Below are 18,679 nucleotides of genomic sequence, written 5' to 3' on the forward strand. Positions count from 1 at the left end.
AATTTATAATAATCACCAGCCAGGCATTGTTAGATGCACCTTATTTATATAAATGCCTTTTTTTTTTTTTTACCTTTTTATGGTAATATCTGTAGATTGGTTAATGGTATTATAAATGTTAATTTCCTGGTTTAAATGGTGGTATTATGAGTATGTAATATATATACATTGGGGAAGCTAGATAAAGAGTATAAAGGTGTTCTGTACTTTTTTGAATGTTTGAAACTATTTCAAAATGAAAAGTTACAAAACAAGGAAATAATACAACCAAAACAGTTATATTAAAGTTCTTATTTGAATTATGTATTTTTAAAATTTACAAACATGATATTTATGGCCAATATAATTTGATTCAACCAGTTTAAGAAGAATGGAATATTTCATAGTATAATAGATAGCTTATAATGTTTATCCAGGAGGACTAGGGAATCAAGCACATACACTTTATAGCCAGGGCCATGTAACTAGGAGAATTGACTCTATCACAAGGAGAGACTATTTTAGCAAAATCCCAACTATCATCTCATAATACTGCCTGGTAGTGATGATACAAAGCATTGTATCCTGAAATCTCTGCCAGAGCTTTCCTGGAAAGATGAACTGTCTTTATCGCTGTGCTTGCTGGGAGTTCTTGTCTCTCTGCATGCAGATAATGGTCCTCACATTGTTCATTTCTACTTTTTTCAGTCTCATGTCTGTGTATATTTTTGTCAGAACCTGGGATACATGTTGATCCTGTAGAAAGGAATTTTAATTTATTTCCTAGTTTTGAACCTTCCTTGCTTTCCTGGACTAAACTCTACTTGGTTATGTCTGTTATTCTTTTATAAGCCATTGGATTTGCTTTTTAAAGTTCACTTTCTTCTTCTTGCATACCCTTTGGGTATGCTGTTTAGAAATGGATAACGCATAATGAAAAACTAAGAAGTATTCAGAAAGAAAGAAGTGTAGGTGAATCATGTGTGTAACTGTTTCTGACTCAGATCTTTTAAAAATCTAGTTAAGATAGCATATTGTATACCTTAAATGTAGGTATTTTTAAATTTAAAAAATTTAAATTTTTAAAAATGTATTTAAAATCTAGTTTAATGAGATACCTCTACAAAGGTAATTCTAAAAGTATTTTAATTCCTTTAAATAATTAGGATTTATTTAAAATTTACAAACCTTCCCTCTGGGGAGGCTCTGGGTGAGATGACAAGGTTGGTATATGTATAGCTTTCTGACAGTAATATCAGTGGAATACATTTTCTTGATTATTGACTTTGGATGTGTGACTAATTATATGTAAGTCATACTGATTATTGACAGAAAAGAAGAGAGATAAATGAATAGGTATAATAAACTAAAAATTTGATTACTATAAACTCCAATGTGTGATCACTCTGAGCCTTCTTCATCTTTTCAGTTTTGCTATGAGCTCATAACTTGTTTAGGTAACAAAGGAGCTTTAGATTATTCTGTATAGTTTGCAGATTTGGTAATTCATAAACGAAATACTGAATGAGAAGCAATTTTAGAGCTGATTTAGATCTTTATTGGTAACAGGTTAGTAGATAGCAGTTTACCTGAGACAGCCTTTGTTTGTTTTTGTTGAAAAATATTTTAATTTTTATGTTATTTTACTTGACTTTGCAGTCTAAATTTGGAGATTACTTCAGAAGTTTTTTGTGCTGTGTTTTTTTTTTAATGAAACTTTTGTTTTACATGCTATAGTGATATTGAGGATACTAATGCTTTTAATGTGTGTGTGTGTGTGTGTGTGTGTCTGTTTTTCTCTTGGAAGCTGGTAGGAGGACAGTTTGATTTGGAAATGAATTTCATTATCCAAGAAGGTGAGAGTATCAACTGTATGGTGGACCTACTGGAAAAATGTGACATTACTTGCCAAGCAGAAGTCTGGAGCATGTTTACAGCCATTCTGAAGAAAAGCATACGAAATCTTCAAGTCTGCACTGAAGTAGGACTTGTTGAAAAAGTGCTTGGGAAAATTGAAAAAGTTGACAATATGATAGCAGGTATGGTTTTTTCTGTAGTACAGTATATGCGAAGAAATAAAGTTTGATTTTTAAATATGTATTTTTCTTATTCCATTTAGCAATATTTAAGAAATAATTGAGCCTGTAGCATGCACTTAGAACTTTAGTGTCCAAACCCTTAAATAAGCACAGTTTATTTTAAATATTTGAGAAATATAACTAGCTGAGTTATTTTATTGTTTTTTTTTGTTTCTAGATCTTTTAGTTGACATGTTGGGAGTGCTGGCTAGCTACAATTTGACAGTTCGAGAGCTAAAGCTTTTCTTCAGTAAACTTCAAGGAGATAAAGGACAATGGGTAAAAAAACTTAAGTACTCTTTGGTATTTTAAAGTATCCCCCTCCCAAACACATTAATAGCTTGTAAGTAACTGATATTATTATATATGACATAATTGTCAAATTGAATAGATTAATTAAAATAGCATCGAGATCCCTATGGCTACTCTTGCCCTGCTTGGACTCTAAGAGTATTTACTAAGATAATGGTGTTTCAGGCAAACTGATAATTTAATTCTTCAAATTGTTGTTCTTTAAATGTACATTCGATATTTATTTTAAAAAATTTAGAGAAAGAAAAGTATTACTTAATAGTACCTAGGTTTTTTTCCTTTTGATCTAGTTTTAGCTGAGTCCCCTAAACTTGAGTAACTCACTCTGTGAACAAAACCTCTGCAGTTAATTGGATCTACCCTCTTTAGATGCAACTTAAAGTCATTTGCAATGGGTAATGATGGGGGTGAACTATTTTGGACCCCAGGTGCCTTATCAAACTCTTTTTTTCTGCCATATAGTTATTTGTCCCATTGAGGAGTAGTAGTAAATATTTTCTCCTTTTTTGTTACATTTCCAGGCTTATTTTAGTGCCCTTTAGAGATCATTGAACCACAGCAACAGCTCAGCCAGCTGATCCTTAATCTAGCTTTGATTAAATCTAAATTTGTGCCCTGCAATTACTCTTATTCATTGTGTTAAAATTTAGATTCTTTAGTATATGTCTCTCAAACTCGTTTTCTGGCTGTTTACTTTTAGAGCTTTATTACTGATTTTCATTGAATTTGATTAGATTTCTGGTTCTAGCATACCTTGTATTTATCTTCTTAGAGTTTTTCCATCTGTGGGTTTATAAGGTAGTTGTTATAAAATTTGGAAACATTTTAGTAATTGTTTCTTCAAATAATTGTCTTCTTGTCCTCGCTTCCCGTCTTTTCTGGGACTCCAATTATAGATACATTAGATCTCTTGATATTGTCTCACAGGTTACTGAGCTCTGTTAACTCTTTTTTTAGTCATTTTGTGCTTTATTTTAGATTGTTTTTATAGCTATAGTCTCAAGTTAACTGATACTTCCTTCAGCAGTGTGTTAATTCCATCCACTGAAATTTCAGATAGTATATTTTTCTTTCTGTAAATTCCATTTGTTTCTTTTTCTTTCTTTCTTTTTTTTTAAGACAGAGTCTCACTCTGTCGCCTTGGCTGGAGTGCTAAAGTGCAATGGTGCAAACTTGGCTCACTGCAACCTCCACCTCATGGATTCAAGCGATTTTCCTGCCTCAACCTTCTGAGTAGCTCGGATTACAGGCATGTGCCACCACGCCTGGCTAATTTTTGTATTTTTAGTAGAGACGGGATTTCACCATGTTGGTCAGGCTGGTCTCGAACTTTTGACCTTGTGATCCGCCCGCCTCATCCTCCCAAAGTGCTGGGATAACAGGCGTGAGCCACTGTGACTGCCCGTTCTTTTAAATATTTTCCATTTTCCCCTCATTTAATTCCTTTAAATCCTTGACAGTGTTTAGCATATTAGTAGTTGCTTTAATGCTCTTGTATTTTCATTCTAGATTGTCATTTTTTACGTCAGTTTTTTTAGTGATTTTGCTCCTGTATGTTTTTCTGCTGCTTATGGCTACTGAATTTAGGCAATATATCAGACATAGCAAATTGTATGTTGTTGAATGTTGGATTTTGTCATATTCCTTTTGAGATTGTTAGACTGGTTTTGCAGGCAATTAAGTTATTTGTGGATCAACTTTATCCTTTAAAACTAGTTTTAAGTTTATTTTTCAGTCAGGTTTAGAGTGGCTGTTACGCTAGGGCTAGTTTAGCCTACTATTCAGGCAAGTCTCTTACAGAGTCTCTGTTGAATAACTCTTAAGTCTCAGACATAGGTTAGGAGGTAATAAAAGACTGTGGTCTCTCCACAGTGTCTAGTAGGGTCTTAACAATTCCTAGCTTTGTATTAGTTTTGGGAATCCTTTAACTTAAAGCTCTTACTATCTTAGCCCCACCATGTTGAGTTGCATTTCCTTTAGAGACGGGCTTTGCCATGTTATCCAGGCTGATCTCAAACTCCTGAGCTCAAGCAGTCCCAAAGTGCTAGGATTACAGGCATGAGCTACCATATTTTTGAAGGAATAATCCACATATAAAAGATTAAACATGTTAACGTAGTTACTAATGGGTAGGGGGAGAAAAATGAGAATAGGTTTAGATGATTAAATGAAAAAATAATGAACTATTTATAAAATCAGAGCAAAGCCTTACTCAGATATTCATTAAATTTATTTAGTTATTTAATATAGGTGTATTATTTCTATCTTTTGCTGTCATAGCAGTGCAGTGAAAAATCCCTGTATCTAAATCTCCATCTACCCTTGTGATGATTGCTTTAGCATAGATTTTTACATGTGGAAATAGTGCATCAGTGGACATGAACGTTTTTATAGACTCTTGAGATATGACTATTACATCTTTTCTTTTCTTTTTCTATTTCTTTTCCTTTTTCTTTTTCAGATGGAGTCTTGCTCTGTTGCCCAGGTTGGAGTGCAGTGGTGCGATCTTGGCTTCTTGCTACCTCTGCCTCCTGGCTCAAGCGATTCTCCCACCTCAGCCTTCCAAGTAGCTGGGACCACAGGCAGTTACCACCATTCTTGGCTAATTTTTGTATTTTTTTACAGAGATGAAGTTTTGCCATGTTGCCCAGGCTGGTCTCAACCTCCTAGGCTCAAGTGATCCCTCCAGCTTGGCCTCCCAAATTATTGAGATTACAGATGTGAGCCACTGTGCCTGGCCTACTAATTTTTTTTCTGAAAGGCTTTCCCAAATACAGTATCCACTCCACTCCCCCAGCAATGTCTGTCAAGTAAAGTGCTTATCTTAATGTATTCTTTTGTTGACTGGTTTATAGGAAAATAAATTTGGAGGAATGATATTTCTAGATGGACGTGCTGTAATACTGTATTTTTATTTTTGACTGCAAAGTTATTTTTGGTTACTTTATTTCACTTTGGAATTTATTTTAAAAAATCACTGTGATTATAGTTACTTGTTATTATATTTTTATAATTGAGCAGTATGGTTAATTGAAAATTTCTTATTCACTTAAGAATGAAGCTTTCCACTTAATATTTAGGTGAAAAGTTGCCAAACTCTTTTACACAGTTAGTAATTATAATATATATCATCTATGAAAATAAGATGAAGGTAAACCAGTGATTTCATTTGTAGTTTGACCCTATTTTGAACTTTTAAACTTTTAGCAGTTTGAAAGTTTAAAATGCCCTACACTTTTCTTATTTGTTTAAAACTGATTAAAATGAGATGATATGTCTGATTATCTTTTGTTTTTCCTTGTAACTGCAAATGAGATTTTTGTTGTCAGCTATTTCATGTATTAGAGACTTGTGGGCCAAAGAAACATTAATCAAATAAGCTCAATGTTGCAGCTTTTATATGTATATGCTATACATATAGATATATTTATATGTTATGCAGTAGAGGTATATTATAGAATGAAATATGATAGGGAAGTTTAATCCACTTTCAGTTTCAAGGAGGACTACCCTGAGGAAGTGACTGTGAAGATGAGCTCTAAAGGCTGGGTAAGATTCACTTAGTTAAGAGGTACGTAGAGGAGCCCTTTTGAGAACATTTTAAGCATAAGGAATAGTTTGTGCTGAGGCCCTCTTGTGGGAAGAAGACTGAGAAAAGGATGGATTGCAGGGAGAAGGGGAGAGTAAGAAGCAAAAGAAGGCTAAAGAAGATAAGTATCTTATAGTCCACATTAAAAGTTTTGGTCCCTATTTTAATGGTGAAAGTCTAGGTGTTTTTTTTGTGTGTGTGACTTTATGGTGGTGTGAAAGTAATATGCATTCAGTACGCTTCTTGACTTAGGTTGGGGCTACCGCTGGCTAAACCCATCTTAAGTTGACAATATTTTGGGTTGAAAACATACTTTCAACTTACATTATTTTCAGCTTACTCTAGGTTTATCAGGATGTAACTCTATCATAAGTTGAGGAGCATCTGTATACTTGTTTTTTTGTTTTTGAGATGGAGTCTTGCTCTGTCTCCCAGGTTGGAGTGCAGTGGCGTAATCTCGGTTCCCTGCAACCTCTGCCTCCCGGGTTTAAATGATTCTCCTGCCTCAGTCTCCTGAGTAGCTGGGATTACAGGTGCGTGCCACCACGCCCGGCTAATTTTTGAATTTTTAGTAGAGATGGGTTTCATCATGTTGGTCAGGCTGGTCTCGAACTCCTGACCTCCAGTATACACTGACCTCATGATCCACCTGCCTCGGTCTCCCAAAGTGCTGGGATTACAGATGTGAGCCACTGTGCCTTGCCTGTGTAGTTGTTTAAAAGCATGGACTTTGGACTCTGAGTTCTGATCCTGACCTTGACAATTATTAACTATATGACTTTGGGAATGTTCCTCTGCCTCAGAGTATTCTTATATAAACTGGGGATAATAATAATACCATCCCATAGGATAGTTATGAGGTTAAAATATTTTAATATTTTTAAAGTACCATTTTTTTGAAATGTTTATTTTTTATTTTATTTTTCCATAAGTTATTGGAGTACAGGTGGTATTCGGTTACATGAGTAAGTTCTTTAGTGGTGATTTGGTAGATTTGGGTGCACCCATCACCTGAGCAGTATACATATTACCCCATATTTGTAGTCTTTTATCCTGCGCTCCCCCTCCCATTCTTCCCTCCAAGTCCTTAAAGTCCATTATGTCATTCTTATTCTTTTGTGTCCTCATAGCTTAGCTCCCACATATCAGTGAGAACATACAATGTTTGGTTTTCTATTCTTGAGTTAATTCACTTAGAATAATAATCTCCAGTCTTATCCAGGTCACTGCAAATGGCTGTTAATTCATTTATTTTTATGGCAGAATAGTATTCGATTATAAATATATGAGACACATCACAGTTTCTTTATCCACTCGTTGATTGATGGACATTTGGGTTGGTTCCACAATTTTGCGATTGTGAATTATGCTGCTATAAACATGCATGTTCAAGTATCTTTTTGAAGTACCTTTAACAGTGTAATATAGTAAGCATTATTTAAGTATTTGCTAAATTTTTAAGTGTTTTAATTTTAAAGAAGGGTGGGTGGTGGGTTGATGTAGTTTGTTTTTAAAAGATCGGGTGCAGTGGCTCAGCCTGTAATCTCAGTACTTTGGGATGCCTAGGCAGGCAGATCACTTGAAGTCAGGAGTTCGAGACCAGCCTGGCCAATGTGGTGAAACCCTGTCTCTACTGAAAATACAAAAAAATAAGCTGGGTGTGGTATCGCATACCTGTAATCCCAGATACTTGGGAGGCCGAGGCAAGAGAATCACTTGAACCTAGGAGTTGGTGGTTGCAGTGAGCTGAGATTGTGCTACTGCACTTGGACTCCAGCCTGGTTGTTAGAGCAAGACTCCATCTCAGAAAAAAAAAAAATCATTTTTGCTGCTGCAGCATGGAGAAGAGGAGTTTCAGGTGTCTAATGATATTGCCTTATATTTATTGAATACCTAATATGCCCTACAGTATTACAAAAACTGGCATAGAGTACATTTTTTTCTTTAAGATATTTGAAAATAACTTAAAAAATTATTTTATATGCTTTTAAGCTTATAGAATTATTATTGTATATATTAAAGCAAGACTATATTAAAAATGTGTTTTTCTTTTTGTCTTATGGTGAATAATGTGGTTAGTGAATTGTTAATTATTTTCATAGCCTCCACATGCTGGGAAGTTGCTGTCTGTGTTAAAGCATATGCCTCAGAAGTATGGCCCTGATGCTTTTTTCAACTTTCCAGGAAAGAGTGCTGCAGTAAGTAATATTAATGAGGAAATCACTCCCAGTTCTTTTCTTTGCTCCTTGAAAGTACAGCCCTGTGAACACCCCTGACAGGTTCTGTGCTAGGTAGAAACTTCTGCTCAACATACTTTAATCCTTATGACAGTTGTGCCTGATACTTTTTGTAATTGCTTTAGAGGTGAAAAAACAGAGGCTTAACTTAGTTGAGAAAATGCCCAGTCACAGCTTGGTCAGCAATGGAATAAAAACCTCATTCTTTTAAACATAGCCATGTTTTCCTAAGTCAATCTTTGTGAACATGTTTCTCTCACCTTTCATTACTCTACCTCTGGTTTTTGTGTATCTGGTGTATAGAATGATAGTGAAGAAATAGAGGCTCTGAAACTTACTATGCAAGTTTTCCTTGACTTATGAGTTTCCAAATTATGTTGGTCTCTGCGTTCTTGTAAGCTGTTAATCAGTTTATAGATAAGACAATTATGTATAATAGTGATATCTGTAATGTTTCATAATATTATAGAAGCACATTGTATAATGTATATAAGTTATAGATGGAAGTTTTAAAAATCTCCTCATTATTACATTGATCAGTCTGTTACAAGCAAAACAAACATTTTTTTTTTTTTTTTTTGAGACGGAGTTTCACTCTTGTTACCCAGGCTAGAGTGCAATGGCGCGATCTTGGCTCACCTCACCCTCCGCCTCCTGGGTTCAGGCAATTCTCCTGCCTCAGCCTCCTGAGTAGCAGGGATTACAGGCACACGCCACCATGCCCAGCTAATTTTTTGTATTTTTAGTAGAGACGGGGTTTCACCATGTTGACCAGGATGGTCTCGATCTCTTGACCTCGTGATCCACCCGCCTCGGCCTCCCAAAGTGCTGGGATTACAGGCGTGAGCTACCATGCCCGGCTGTCAAAACAAACTTTTTAAAAAGATATTTTAGACTGTTCTTTTCCTGAGCTTATCTTTCATTCTTTTTTTTTTTTTTAATTTTTTTTCTTAAAAAAAAATAGAGACGGGGTTTCATCATGGTCTCTATCTCTTGACCTCGTGATCTGCCCACCTCAGCTTCCCAAAGTGCTGGGATTACAGGCGTGGGCCACCGCACCCGGCCTTCTTTTTTTTTTTTTTTTTTGAGACAGAGTGTCACTCTGTCGCCCAGGCTGGAGTACATTGGTGCAAACTGGGCGCACTGCAACCTCCACCTACCAGGTTCAAGCAGTTCTCCTGCCTTAGCCTCTGAAGTAGCTGGGACTACACATGTGCACCACCATGCCTGGCTAATTTTTTGTATTTTTAATAGAGACGGGGTTTCACCATGCTGGCCAGGCTGGTCTTGAACTCCTGACCTCATGATCCCCCTGCCTCGGCCTCCCAAAGTCCTGGGATTACAGGCATGAGCAACCATCATTCATTTTTTTACTTTAGTTCTCATAAAATCTTACCTTAGGCCCTTTGTAGCCTGGCAATATCTGCAGAAAGATAAGAATATGTTTTAATATGACATTTGTAATATTTGAGTGTTACATACACAATATACAACTTTTTTTGAAAAGTTTTATTGCCTAATTTTTTCCTTTACAGTTTTTTTTCCTTATGAGGCATTTTAGATTTGTAGCTTTTCAGAATAATTTTACTTTCTTGTCGTACAGCCTATCATTGCCTCTAACATAAAAAAGTATTCTTATGAGATTACCTTTTTTCATGCCTCATGTTATAATTTTATTATTTACAGTTCTCTGAGCTTGCAATGCATGCATTTATCTTAAAAGTAGGGCAGTTGAGCTGAACAGCTTTTGAAACTTGAAGAGAAAGATGTTTTAAATTTGTTCAATAATTTCCTTTCCTTAAACATAGCTTTTAATAGGAATTTAAAGTATTCATGGATAAAGTATTTTTACAAAGCTTTTACATCTTTGATATCATTTTTAGTGAGAGAGAACATGTGTATACATTGAATATATATTTTTTCTAAAAATCTTTTTGTCAGTCTGTGAGCTGTAATTATTATTTTCCTTTTTTCTTAATGCAACAGTCATTTTAAATCAGCCTCTTCAATTCTCAATAGTGTTATTACTGAAGTTTGGTTCTATGATGTCTTTCATGTTTTATGTAATATCTAATACATATAAAAGAATAAATATATTATATGTATACATAATTGCATATGTAAGTTACAATAAAACAGAAGCTTGTGTAGTTTGAATTTTTTAAAAAGTTTTATTGAGATACAATTCACACACTATACAATTAACTCATTGAAAGTATATAGTGTAATTGGTAAATGTGTTCATATATTTGTCAGCCATCACCACAATCAATTTTGGGACATTTTCATCACACCCAAAAGAAACCCCATACTGATTAGCAGTTACTACCCATATTCTCCATCCCTATTCTGGACCATTCATATTAGTGGAATCATACAACATGTAGTGTTTTATGACTGGCTTTTTTCACTTATCATGATGTTTTCAAGATCTATCCATGGTATAGCATGTATCAGTACTTCATTCCTTTTTATGGCTAATATTATATTGTATGACTATACCACACTTTATTTAATCATTTGTCAACTAATGGATATTTGGGATTTTCACTTTTTGGGCTATTATCAGTAATATTGCTATGGACATTTGTGTATGTGTGGACATATGTTTTAATTTGTCTTGGGTATGTACCTAGGATTGGAATTTCTGGGTCATATAGTCTTTGTTTAACATTTTGAGGAACTTTTAGACCATTTTCCAAAGTAGCTGTGTTATTTTATGATCCCACCGGCAATGTATAAGGGTCAAATTTCTCCACATTCTTGCCAATATGGTTTTTATATATATATATATGTGTGTATATATATATATATATATATATTTTTTTTTTTTTTTTTTTTGAGACAGAGTCTTGCTCTACCACCCAAGCTGGAATGCAGTGGTGTGATCTTGGCTCACTGCAAACTCTGCCTCCCTGATTCAAGTGATTCTTGTGCCTCAGCCTTCTGAGTAGCTGGGATTACAGGTGCACATCACCATGCCTTACTAATTTTTGAACTTTTTGCTAGAAGTGGGGTTTCACCATGTTGGCCAGACAGGTCTTGAACTCCTGACCTTGAGTGATCCACCTTCCTCAGCCTCCCAATGTGCTGGGACTATAGACTGTCTTTTTGATTGTATTAGTAGCCATCCTAGTTGGTATGAAGTGGTATCTCATCGTAGTTTTGATTTGCATTTCTTTTTTGACTAATGATATTGAGCATCTTTTAATGTTTTTATTGGCTGTTTGTATATCTTCTTTGGAGACGTGTATGTGTAGATCTTTTGCCCATTTTAAAATTGTATTTGTCTTTTTATTATTGAATTGTAAGATTATATATTTTGGTTACAAGTCCTTTATCAGATATTCAGTTTGCAAATGTTTACTCCCATTCTTGTGGCTTGTCTTTTCACTTTTTTGATGGTGTTCCTTAAAGCACAGGTTTTAATTTTAATAAAGTCCAGTGTATATATTTTTTCTTTTGTCACTTGTGCTTTTGGTGGCATAATTAAAAAGGATTTGCCTAACCAAAGCACACTAAGGCCTTATGCTAATACCATAGTCTTCATCACTGTTGCTTTTTATTTATGGCAGGTTTTGAATTTGGTAGTATGAGTCCTCCAACTTTGTTATTCTTTTCTTCTTTTTCTTTCTTTCTTTTTTTTTTTTCAATTTTTTGAGAAGAGTTTTGTTCTTGTTGTCCAAGCTGGAGTACAATGGCACTGTCTTGGGTTGGAGCAATTCTTCTGCCTCAGCCTCCTGGGTAGCTGGGATTATAGGCACCCACGACCATGCTGGGCTGATTTTTCTATTTTTTTAGTAGAGACAAGGTTTTACCATGTTGGCCAGAGTGATGTCAAACTCCTGTCCCCAGTCATCTGCCCACCTCGGCCTCCCAAAATATTGGGATTACAGGCTTGAGCCACTGCACCTGGCCTGTTCTTCTTTTTAAAGATTGTTTTGGCTATACAAGATCCTTCTCTTATGTAGTATGATCTTTTAAATAAAAATTTAAACCAAGTGGTAAAGCCATTTGTATAGTGACTTCTCAATATAATTTAAAAATATTATGAACTAATACTCTTCAGTTTCATATTTGTAGTTTTATAAAAGCAGCATATACCAAACTTTTTCTCTTTTCTCTTTCCATTCTTGTCCATCTTTCTCTATTCTAATACCTGAAAATTTCATTGAATTTCTAATTTGATATCACTACCTATCTCTTTTAATTAGAATCTCTGTGGATATGTTTATTTTAAGAAATGAAGAAGACAAGATTCATGTATCCAGCAGGTTACACTGAATGTTTCTTTCATTTAATTAACATTACTATGTATTTGGGAAAATTAAAAAGTTATTAAAATCCTTCATCCAGATGAAGTCTTCTTTCAGATATTTTAATTGTGACATAATGTGATGTAGTACAAATATATATAGCATTGCAAAGTCTTATTTTCAGGATTTCAATAATATGGTTTTTCATGTGAGTTAATAACTCAAAGTTTTTTTCCTTTAGGCTATTGCATTACCTCCTATAGCCAAATGGCCGTACCAGAATGGTTTTACATTTCATACATGGCTTAGAATGGATCCTGTAAATAACATCAATGTAGATAAGGATAAACCATATTTGTATTGGTATGTATTTATATAACTGATCAGTGTTAAAACCTGACTTTGAAACTGAGAAGAACATTTAGAAGTAAAATGAAAACCTATTTTTTTTTAGTTTCAGAACCAGCAAAGGTCTTGGCTATTCTGCTCATTTTGTTGGAGGCTGTTTGATTATAACATCAATAAAGTCAAAAGGAAAAGGCTTTCAACATTGTGTGAAATTTGATTTCAAGCCACAAAAGGTACATGATTTTTGAGTCATAGTTACGTTAACAAGCTATGCTAGTCATCAAAATGCTTTGTTTTAGTGTTACTCACATAACATGCTAAAGCGTAACTCCAGTTTTACTGTTTGAAAAGATGAAGTGTAAATCACTGGATGATTGACCTCTCTGATTTGGATGTGAAAAAGATCACAAATTTAGTTATTTATGGAGATTAGGGAGATATAAGAAAATATCCATCGCATTTATCTTACTGGTGCAAATTTAATATGTGTTTGCTTTTGTACCTTAAAATTTAGAGGTACAAAAGAATTTATATTAAAAATTTTTGTACCTAAAAGTTTAGAGGTACAAAACCATTAATAAATGGTTCATCAACAAAATGTATAGGTAGATAGGTAGTCAGATAGATTAAGCAAATATGGCCAAAAATTGACAATTGTGGAATCTAGCTGGTGGGAAAAGGGGGTGTTTGTACTGGATTTTCAGATTTTGGGCATACACTTGAAATTTTTCATAATAAAAAGCTGGAAAAATAATCTAGTGGTTAAGTTCTTATCAGCTGAAAGGCCCCATGAATAGATACTGTTCCAGAAGGTAAATATTGAATTTAACAGAGGTACTTTTGTTTTATTTTGAGGTTGAATTACAACTTATTTAACTTCTACTTATCAATATGTTTGCATTATTGGGAGAATTGTTATCTTTGTATTTTTTATTGTTTTTTGCTTCTTCAGTGGTATATGGTTACCATAGTGCACATCTATAACCGATGGAAGAACAGTGAACTTCGATGTTATGTGAATGGTGAACTAGCGTCCTATGGAGAGATAACATGGTTTGTCAACACTAGTGATGTAAGTAGTTTCAAAATGTTGCAATGAAAATAATTATTTAAAAAAAATGAGTTTGTTAAATAAAAAGTTTTATAACTTGAATATAAAATTCTAAATATTACAATGGTAGATTTTTATAAGCGTAATTTGGCTAGCATGTTAATTTGTTAATAGAACTTAATGTGTCACTAAAATATTACTGAGTCCTTGTTATAAAATTATTCCATATAGGTAGAAATAAGGATTTGTAGCTAACAGTGGCTATATCTGGGCAGTGGGTCATTGGTTCATTTATCAAAATGAATGGGAGCTCCACTACAAGGAGCTGTAGTGATCATTTTTATGAATGAGTTAAATGAAGCATACTTATAAATCTTGCATATAATTCTAACTGCTATAGATAACCATTATGTTATAATCTTTACAGGTTTCAAAAATAAATCTATAGGTTAGAATGAAATTTATATTATGTTTAATTATGTCCTTTTTATAAAAGCTTGAAAAAAATACAGACCAGGAAAATGAACATAAAGTATATTACCCATACACCTTTAACTCCTCTTTTCATATCCTTTGCTACACACAGACACACATATATATTGTGCAATGCTAACCTTATGAGATCAGGGTGTTGAATCAGACAAACTTAGGTTTGAATCTCAGCTCTGTCATTTATTGACTGTATGACTTTACCTAATCTATAGGCCTTAGTATTTTTCCTCCTGAAAATGGACATAAAATAACTTGTACCTCAGAAAGTTTTCATCTGATTAAATGAGATAATATCCGTAAATCTATTAGTAGAGTGCCTTATACAGAATGAGTGCTCAATAAATGTTAGTTCTTTTTTTAATACAAAAAAGCACTCATGTAAATATTGTTTTGTAACCTGTTTTTTCTTACATTAACTTTTATTGAGTGTTTTTTGTATTCCAGGCATTATCATAAATAGCTTTGTTTTTAAAAAGCCCCAGCAACCTTGCAAGATAAGCGTTATTATAATCTTCATTTTACAGATAAGGTGAAGCACAAAGAAGTTAAGTAACTTGTCATGCTTAGTGGCATAGGAAGCAGGGATTTGATCTAGGTGGTTTGGTTTGAGAACACAAATATTTAAAACTTTTTTATATCCCCTAATGCCATTACATACACATTTTTCAAAATTCTTTCTAATGGTCTCATGGTATAAATTATTTTAGTCCACTTAGATGCAGTTTAGAATGGACAAAACATTTATGACAATATAGGTTTTTATTATTTCTGGAGTATGTTTTTTTGTTTTCTACTAAAATTTTTTTTTCTCTTACAGACCTTTGACAAATGTTTCCTGGGCTCGTCAGAAACAGCAGATGCTAATAGAGTATTCTGTGGTCAGATGACTGCAGTTTACCTTTTCAGTGAAGCTCTTAATGCAGCTCAGATTTTTGCTATTTATCAGTTGGGCCTGGGATACAAGGTAGTTTACTTACTGTTCTGTGCTTAACCAATGTTAGTTCAGCTTGATTTGAAGGTGGTTTATACATAGGGAGTTTGGTTAATGGATACAAAAAAAAAAAAAGAAATAATGAGATCTATTTGATATCACAGCAGGTTGACTATAGTCAATAATTGTACATTTTAAAATAAATAGTGTAATTGGATTGTTTTCAACTAAGTAGATAAATGCTTGAAGGGATGGATATCCATTCTGCATTATATGCTTATTTCATGTTGCATGACTGTATTAAAACATCTCATGGACCCCAAAAATATATACAGCTATTATTTACCCACACAAAAAAGAGATGTGTGCAAATGGTGACCACATCATTTGGAAGAAGAGTAGGAGTAGCCTACTTAGACAAAATAAACTTTAAGTCAAAAGAGACAAAGGAAGGACATTATATGATGATAGGGTCAGTTATCCAGAAAGAACAAATATAAATATATGCACCTAACATCAGAGCTCTCAAACACATGAAGCAAACTGATAGAATTTAAAAAAGTAGATAGCAACACCATAATAGTAGGAGACTTTAGTATTTAACTTTCAGTAATGAATAGAACAACCATACAGAAGGTCAGTAAGGAAACAGAGACTTGAATAGCAACACAGCCCAGTGTATTTAGTAGGAATATACATAACACTTGATTAAACAACAGTAGAATGTGCCTCCTCCTTCTCCTTCTCCTCCTCTTCCTTCTCTTCATCTTCCTCCTCCTTCTCTTCCTCCTCCTCCTCCTCCTCCTCCTCTTTTTTTTTTTTTTGAGACAGAGTTTCGCTCTTGTTGCTCAGGCTGGAGGGCAATGGTGTGATTTCGGCTCATGCAACCTCTGCCTTCTGGGTTCCAGTGTTTCTCCTGCCTCAGCCTCCCAAGTAGCTGGGATTACAGGCATGTGTCACCACACTCGGCTAATTTTGTAATTTTAATAGAGACAAGGTTTTGCCATTTTGGTAAGGCTGGTCTCAAACTCCTGACCTCAGCTGATCTGCCTGCTTTGGCCTCCCAAAGTGCTGGGATTACAGCTGTGAGCCACTGTGCCTGGCCTGCATTATTCTTAAGCACACATGAAACATTCTCCAGGATAGACACGTGTTATATGACAAAAAAAGTATCAACAAAGTTAAGACTGAAATTATACCAGGTATCTTTTTTGACAACAGTAAAATGAAACTAGAAACCAGTTGCCAAAGAAAAACTGAAAAGTCCACCAACATTTAGAAATTAAACAACACATTTAAAATAGCCATTGAGTCAAAGGATAAATCATAAGGACATTTAGGAAATACCTTGAGACAAATCAAAATATAAACTCAACATGCTAAAACTTACGGGATTCAGTGACCTCAGTTCTAAGAGAGAAGATTATAGTGATGATAATTTATAAAAGAAGAAAGAGCTCAAATCAACAACCGAATTTATACAGCGTGGAACTGGACAAAGAACAAATAAAGTCAATGTTAGCATAGGGAAGGAAATAATAAAAATCTGAGCAGAAATAAATGAAATAGAGCAGCAGTCTCCAGCCTTTTTTGTCCCAGGGACCAGTTTCATGGAAGACAGTTTTTCCATGGACCATAGGTGGTGGGGGCACAGTGGTGATGGTTTTGGGATGATTCAAGTGCATTGCATTTATTGTGTGCTTTGTTTCTATTATTATTACATTGTAATATAAAATGAAATAATTATACAGCTCACCATAATGTAGAATCAGTGGGAGCCCTGAGTTTGTTTTTCTGCAACCAGATGGTCTCATCCTGGGGTGATAGGAGACTGATAGATTATCAGGTATTAGATTCTCATAAGGAGCACACAATCTAGATCTGTTGCATGTGCAGTTCACAATAGGGTTCACTGTCCTATAAAAATCTAATGCTGCCATTGATCTGACAGGAGGCGGAGCTCAGGCAGTAATGTGAGTGATGGGCAGTGACTGTAAATACAGATGAAGCTTTGTTCGCTTGCCTACTGTTCACTTCTTGCTGTGGTTCCTAACGGGTCATGTACCTGGTTGGAGACCCCTGGAATAGAAAAAAGTAAAGCAGTGGGAAAAAAATCAGTGAAACTAAGAGTTGTTGTTGTTGCTTTTTAAAACATCAACAAAATTGACAAATTCTTACATAGACTAAGGAAAAAAGAAGAGTACATAAATAAGTAAAATCAGAAATTAAGGAGGAGGCATTAAAACATGCCACAGAATAGGATTATAAGAGAATGCTATGAAAAGTATATGCCAACAAATTGGATAATTTAGAATGAATGGATAATTTTTAGAAACATACAACCTACTGAGACTGAATCAAGAATAAATTTAAAAAAATCTGAAAAGACCTATAGCTAATAAGGAGATTGAATCAATAACAATAAACTTTTCAACAAAGAAAGCCCAGAAATAGATGGCTGTCCTGGAGAATGCTATCAGTCATTTAAAGAAGAATTAGCACCAATTCTTCTCAAACTTATGAACATTTTATGAGGAGGGAACATTACCAAACTGATTTTATGAGGCCAGTGTTACCCTGATACCAAAGCCAGATCAAGATGATGTAAGAAAGAAAACTTAGGCCAATATCCCTGATGAATATTGATGGAAATAAAATACTAAGAAACTGAATTTAACAGCACATTAAAAGAATTATATACAATGTCAAATTAAGATTTCTTTCTGAAATGCAAGGATGGGTCAACAATGCAATGTACCACGTTAACAGTGAATTACAAAAAAAGTGAATTACAAAAAAAGACCAGCCTCGCCAACATGGTGAAACCCCGTTTCTACTAAAAATACAAAAAAATTAGCTGGGCATGGTGGCAGGCACCTGTAATTCCAGCTACTTGGGAGGCTGAGGCAGGAGAATCATTTGAACCCAGGATACAGAGGTTGCATGAGCTGAGATTGTGCCATTGTACTCCAGCTTGGGTGACAGGGCAAGACTCCATCTCAAAAAAAAAAAAAAAAAAAACATAATGAAGAAGCTTTATGACATTGAATTTGGCAGTGATTTCTTGATTGTGACACCAAAAGCACAGGCAACCAAAGTGAAAACAGACAAGTAATAAGATGATGTCAAAGTTACAAAGTTCTGCACATCAAAGGAAATATCCAGCAGAGTGGAAAGGTAACCTACAGAGTGAGAGTAAATATTTAGCAATCATATATCTGGTAAGGGGTTAATATCTAGAATATATGAATTCTATGACTCAAAAAAACCAGCAGCAAAACAAATGCATAAAAGAGTTGAGTAGACATTTCTTTAAAGAAGATATAAAAATAGCCAATGAAAGTATGAAAAGATGCTCAAAGAACGTATGAAAAGTTATTAGAAATGCGCTAATTTAAACTACAGT

The 18,679-nt window shown here is 34.4% G+C and overlaps 1 protein-coding gene across 3 annotated transcripts in view; it reads left to right on the forward strand.

Moving 5' to 3' along the window:
* The window catches only part of LRBA (LPS responsive beige-like anchor protein), a 742,045-nt gene that overhangs the window by 78,139 nt on the left and 645,227 nt on the right, over positions 1-18,679 (forward strand). For all 3 annotated transcript variants that reach the window (XM_064383828.1, XM_064383829.1, XM_064383830.1), the window contains exons 3-9: positions 1,787-2,018; positions 2,236-2,336; positions 8,061-8,156; positions 12,693-12,814; positions 12,906-13,032; positions 13,752-13,871; positions 15,160-15,306. In XM_064383828.1, coding sequence (XP_064239898.1) covers positions 1,787-2,018; positions 2,236-2,336; positions 8,061-8,156; positions 12,693-12,814; positions 12,906-13,032; positions 13,752-13,871; positions 15,160-15,306 — 945 coding nt within the window. The remainder of the gene's footprint in view (positions 1-1,786; positions 2,019-2,235; positions 2,337-8,060; positions 8,157-12,692; positions 12,815-12,905; positions 13,033-13,751; positions 13,872-15,159; positions 15,307-18,679) is intronic.

This window comes from Aotus nancymaae, unplaced genomic scaffold (assembly GCF_030222135.1).
Source record: "Aotus nancymaae isolate 86718 unplaced genomic scaffold, 86718_ANA_hifiasm-v0.15.2.pri h1tg000033l, whole genome shotgun sequence".
Classification (NCBI taxonomy): Eukaryota; Metazoa; Chordata; class Mammalia; order Primates; family Aotidae; genus Aotus; species Aotus nancymaae.